Source organism: Nelumbo lutea, chromosome 3 (assembly GCF_056320005.1).
Source record: "Nelumbo lutea isolate HS-2025 chromosome 3, American lotus-T2T, whole genome shotgun sequence".
In the NCBI taxonomy this organism is placed as follows: Eukaryota; Viridiplantae; Streptophyta; class Magnoliopsida; order Proteales; family Nelumbonaceae; genus Nelumbo; species Nelumbo lutea.
In genome coordinates, this window is record NC_142686.1 from 32,016,198 (window position 1) to 32,022,481 (window position 6,284).

Here is a 6,284-nt window from a genome sequence, read left to right on the forward strand (position 1 = left end):
ATTTTCCCCCAAAAGAATATTACTATCACCCATTCATTAGCATAGATACATAATAAAGGTTTGTACATCTAAACCATGCTTTTGAAATCTGAATCTGTTTTTCCAGATTCATATTTTTGTTAGGCAGTAGTAATTATAGCATGGTGAAGATACATTAAATATCCAAGATTCCAATTTGATGGTGAAGATAAAAGATGCTGATAGGGTTGGTTACGGTTCGGTCCGGTTTTACTTGCATAAAATCTCAGATGAAGTCAGAAAAATTACAGTCAAGGGTATAAAAATCAAATCAAACCAGACCATGCTCGTATTTATACCATGGGTATTGGGAAGGGCACCTGAATAAATAAATAAAAAGAAAAATCTATGATACCGAACAGACAGATAGGATAAAGTGAAAGTTTTAACTGTTGGCTGCAGGACCAATAATAATACTCTACACTAATCATAAAATTCAAGGAGGCTTGGACAACTATAACTATTCAATCTCTCAGCACAATACCCCTAGATTTCGATGAATACCACCCTGATTGGTCACCTTACTGATTTTGATTAGTTGTAAATTTCTCCGGTATCATGCTTTTCAGATATTAAGGTCATAGCCTCATAGGTTTGTTTCATTTGCCACCAATGTAATATCACGTGTTATGAATGTGTTTAATATTTATTTATTTTATTCTATAAGCCTATAGGTTGCAACTTGCAAGCTAGGATTAATATATACTGTTTAGATTTTAGTTTTTCTTTGTCCTGTAGCGAAGCGAAGGCAATGTATAATAAATTCATAACATATGTAAAGTTTAACAATGATAACAACGTTTAACGGAAGTAATATAAAAGAAGAACCGAGTCGAAACTTGAAAGTGATTCTGATTCTAAAGTCAAAAATACAAACTTGTCGAAAATAAAAAAAACTTCACGGGCATTTCGAAAGTCTTTTCGTGACACAAAAGCTAAGGTCCAGCTACCGGCAAGCATGAAGAAGATCAAGACCAGCAAGAGAGCCTTTCTTACTGGCCATGGCGATGGCCATTGTTTATCCCTGTTTTTCTTGTTTTTCTTCTTTCCCTCAGTTTCAATTGCAGCAACAACCACAACAGCACCGCCTTTTTACAAGGATCCCAATGCTCCGGTCGAATCCCGGGTGTCGGACCTCCTCTCTCGAATGTCTTTGTCAGAAAAGATCGGCCAAATGGTCCAAATCGACCGCTCTCTCGCCTCCCCAGATGTCCTCCGGGATCTTGCCATCGGTTTGTTCCTACACCTGTTCTTGCCCTGTAATTCCGGCTACTTTATGGATTTTAATAAGCTTCAAAGAAGTATTAAGAAATGGGTTTGTCTCAGGGAGTGTGCTCAACGGCGGTGATAGCGCTCCGGCGCCCGATTCCACTCCGGCCATGTGGGCAGACATGATCGATGGATTTCAAAAAGCTGCACTGTCCACGAGGCTCGGAATTCCCATATTTTACGGCACCGACGCCGTCCACGGCCACAACAATGTCTTCGGTGCCACTGTCTTCCCCCACAACATCGGCCTCGGCGCCACCGGGTATTTCAGCGATTCAGTGTTTATTCTCGTATCTTGAAATTTTCCCAAAGAAACAGAAATTAGTAATAAATTTAATTCTGCCGATTTTTTTTTGGCTATAGGGATGTGAATTTGATTACGAGAATCGGAAAGGCGACTGCTTTGGAGATCCGAGCAACAGGGATTCCGTACACCTTCGCTCCCTGCATTGCCGTAAAGCCATTTCTAATTTTCCATTTCCGTTGTTTACTTAACACACACGAAACAGGCAGAGAAGCTTTAAGGGTAATTTGGTCATATTACTTTATGGATGAGGCCTGAGGGTTTATCGCTCATTTTACAGGTTTGTAGGGACCCAAGGTGGGGCCGGTGCTACGAGAGTTACAGTGAAGACACAAACATCGTGAGACGAATGGCCAAGATCATACTAGGACTGCAGGGTGCCCCACCTCTTAATCACACCGAGGGTTACCCCTTTGTTGCCGGAGGGTAAGGTTATTGGGATTTGTTTTTGATTTCTAATATTTAATTATTTATCTCACATGTCACAATTATCCGTCCTTTCCTTTCTTACTCTATTGGGTTGGGCCCATCCCTTCACTGGTCCCACCTAAAGCCCCATTGAATTAACATCCAGTTCCAGATGACAGAGGTGGGGCCCAGACTTTTAGTATGTCTGTATCGACGGTGAAGGATGAATCGAAAATTAAAAAAAAAAAAAATGGCAGGGGAAGGAGAGTGATGGCGTGTGCAAAGCACTACACAGGGGACGGTGGGACGAAAGGAGGGGTGAACGAGTACAACACGGTGGCGAATTACACAGAGTTGGTTAAGGTACATATGCAGCCATACAGAGACGCTCTGGCCATGGGAGTATCAACGGTGATGGCTTCTTATTCCAGCTGGAATGGGGCCAAGATGCATACCAATCCTTTTCTCCTCACTCGTGTGCTCAAAGAGGAGATGTCTTTCCAGGTAATTTGCCTTACCTTCTCTTTTGTTGGAGACACAGGACCCTTAAACGTATATAACCTAATTTGCCACGTGTCTAACCTAACTGCATGTAGAGGAGGTGTTCGCTTGAAACAAAGAATAAAGTAGTTGAAATTTGGAAATAAAAAGAAGGGTTTACAGCACATAAGGCCAACTTTTTGTCGTCAATATCAATAAAAAGTAATAATTTTATAAAATAACTAAAATAAGATAATTTTTTGGGGAAAATATAAAAAAAAGGGCATTCGCACTGTTCATCGTCTTCCTCTTTCTCTGCCTGTATTCATGCCAGCCATTTCAACGGTAAACGCAGCCCGCGTTGGCTTCATCGTCTTCCTCTTACTCTGCCTGTATTCATGCCAGTCATGAGGATACCGTCTCAAACATTGCCGATTCGGGACAAGACCAAAGAGTAGGTTCGTTTGTTCCTTTTTCTATCTACGCCGTCTGATCGATAGGAAAGCAAGATGATCGGTACTGGCGATAATCAGCAGCAGCTGGGTGATAGTAACAGCGGAGGCAGTGGTAGAAATGCAGGCAACACCGGTCTGGCGTCTGGAGACGACAACAGAGGAGGCAGTGGTAGAAATTCAGGCAACACCGGTCTGGCGTCCGGAGACGATGGCCTAGGTGCTGGATTTGCTGGAAATCAAGCCAACGCGGAGGCATAGGAAGAGGAGGATGATGAACAGTGCGAATGCCCTTTTTTGATATTTTTCACCAAAAGTTATCTTATTTTAGTTATTTTATAAAATTATTACTTTTTATTAATATTCAGGGCAAATTTGCCTTTGTCTTAATACAATAACTTTTGTATATATTCAATAAATACTATAAGTGTAACGATTCAGTGTCTGATGCATTGTTTGTTGGCACTGGAGAACAGGGTTTCGTGATATCAGACTGGGAAGGGGTTGATAGGGTTACCAGTCCACCAGGTTCAAACTACAAGGACAGCCTGAAGGCAGCGATCAATGCGGGGATTGACATGGTCATGATCCCTTTCAAATACCAGAGGTTTATAACAGATCTTACAGACCTTGTCACAACTGGCCAGGTTCCAGTGTCAAGGATCGATGATGCAGTCCGGAGGATACTCAGAGTCAAATTCATAGCTGGACTATTCGAGCAGCCCATGGCAAATAGATCCCTCCTTGGCTTGGTCGGACAAAAGGTCTACCCACATTACCAACTTCTAACAGACTTACAGTATTGTTTGTGTATATATGATAGTTTTATCGCCATCACTGTTGGCAGACTCAGACCAGTAAAACTGTGACCCATTGAGATTTCTGGTTTTCTGTGTGGCCTGAGTCTGACCCATTGAGATAACATTTGTCTCAATTTATTTGCGTTTAATTTGTTTCCTCTCCCCAGAGGCATAGAGAATTGGCGAGAGAAGCTGTTAGGAAAAGCCTTGTTTTATTGAAGAATGGAAAGGATAAGCAAATGATGCTGCCCTTGGACAAGAAAGCCCCCAGAATTCTTGTAGCTGGAACTCATGCTCATAATATTGGATACCAATGTGGGGGATGGACTGTAACCTGGCAAGGGTCTTCAGGAAATATCACCATAGGTACGAACTATATGAAAATTCCTTCCCTCAAAATTTTGTTCATCTATTGTCTCTACCAAACCAGACACAGAGAAACCCAAAGTTCTCAAGTCTCTACTTGTTTGCGGTACAAATTTGAACCAGATACAAATTTTGCGCCTGCTTCAGTTTTGCATCAATTTTTTGTTTTTATTTCTACCTAATGCAAAATTTGTAATTTTTGTCTCATTTCCACTTGTTCGCAGTGCAATTTTGCATCTAAAAATCTAATGCAGAATTTTCACCACCTTTCTCCAATTTTGTTTCTCTCTCCCTCTCCCTCATAATATGAGGGATCATATCATTTCAATTCCTGCCGTATTCCTCCCAACAAAGTAACCTTTCTTCATGCCCCCTTTCTTTTTGATAACGTCGGATCACATAATTTTAATTCCTATTTTACTTTCCCCAAACAATCAAGACAATTTGAGATAGAAGTAAACTAGAATTTACAGTCAGTCCATCTGCACTCCCCCACAGTTACACCAGTGCAACAAACAAACAGAGCCTAAGTCTGCGTTTGGAAGAGGTGTAAAATGTCATCAGTGTAAAAATTTACTGATGACGTTTTACACTGAACCGTATATATAATGACGGTTACATTTTGAAAATCGATGTAAAAAAATGTAATGTTTTACATCGATAAAATCAATGTAGTTTTTACATCGATTATCAATGTAAAACTTTAAAGGTGGTGAGGTTTTACATCTATTATCGACATAAAACTACACTCCATCCAAATGCATACAAAACTGAACTGGAGTATAGTTTTATGCTACACCCTTTTACCAAATGCATACAAAAGCGAACTGGTGTAAATTTTACATCGATTCTTGATTTACATTCAATCCAAATGCAGCCTAAAGAATTTTGTGGAAATTGATCACAAGCACTTTCCCTCAGCTTTCTGTTTTTCTCCATCAAACAAACATAAGCATGGCCCAACTATTGTACAGAGGAAATAACATAAACAATCTTGTACAGGAACCACAATCCTAGAAGGGATTAAGAATGCAGTTAGCAAGCAAACTCAAGTAATATTTGAGGAGAAACCAGACAAACAATTCGTGGTCAAGAACAGGGATTTTTCATATGCCATGGTCATCGTTGGAGAACTTCCATATGCTGAGACTTCTGGTGACAGCAAGGATCTCACGCTAGCACTTGATGGTGGTGAAACGATCAAAACTGTCTGTGCAGAGATAAAATGCCTAGTGATCATTGTATCAGGTAGGCCGGTAGTTATAGAGCCTTATATGGATGTGATAGAGGCATTGGTGGCTGCATGGCTCCCAGGGAGTGAAGCAGGGAAGGGGATTGCAGATGTTATATTTGGGGACTATGATTTCCAAGGTAGGCTTCCGAGGACTTGGTTCCGGCGAGTGGATCAACTACCAATGAATTTTGGCGACCCACATTACAATCCGCTGTATCCACTTGGATTTGGCCTTGAAATGAAGCTTTCATTGCATACAAGGGCTAGGATATCATCTTCATCTTCTTCTTCTTCTTCAGAATCATTTTGTCATTAGCTTGATTTGCCATCCTTAATCAATGGTCTGGTTGATTCTGGGGAATGTGTTTATTGAACTGTAGTTGTTTAGTGTAAAATATGTGCAATTTGTTTGTGTTGAAGACCCATCAGCAGTTTTCTTGTATGAATTCATTCAGAGTGACTTTGGCTCACAACTTATCTATGCAATATGGGCTGGACTCAAGGAGTTGAACATGAGCTTTTTCAAACTTCATTTTGGGCTTGGCTCATTAGTTTGAACCCAGCTAAAGAGTACTGGGAATTAGTTTTAGGTTGAAATATTGCGTAACCTTACCCAATCAGAGTCAAAGAAGAATTAATGTAACTTATAACATTCCAATCTTTTTGTGACATTATCTACAAATAGATAATCCTATCATAGTCATTGGCTGGGCTTAGCTTATAACCTATAGGAATAAATACATAGATAGTTCTATTATAGTCAAATACTTCCACTAGTTGAACTTTAGCTAAACTAACGAAAGCTTGTGAAGTTATAACATTCATACACATAGATAATTCTATTATAGTCAAATACTCTATTTCTCTCTCTCTCGTTTTCTCTTTCATTGCCCCCGCTGTGTCACCGGTACTGCAATCGATCGTCTTCCCCCTTTCCTTCAGTCAATCCTCAA

General features: G+C 40.3%; 1 protein-coding gene across 1 annotated transcript; it reads left to right on the forward strand.

The window, feature by feature from the left end:
* The first annotated feature begins 802 nt into the window (after window positions 1-802).
* Window positions 803-5,844, forward strand: LOC148864046 (uncharacterized). The gene is made up of 8 exons (XM_088978087.1): window positions 803-1,250; window positions 1,345-1,549; window positions 1,651-1,741; window positions 1,872-2,017; window positions 2,257-2,503; window positions 3,408-3,695; window positions 3,899-4,097; window positions 5,100-5,844. The coding sequence occupies exons 1-8, from the start codon at window positions 977-979 to the stop codon at window positions 5,645-5,647; spliced, it is 1,998 nt and encodes a 665-aa protein (XP_088834213.1). The 5' UTR covers window positions 803-976; the 3' UTR covers window positions 5,648-5,844.
* The last annotated feature ends 440 nt before the right edge of the window (window positions 5,845-6,284 follow it).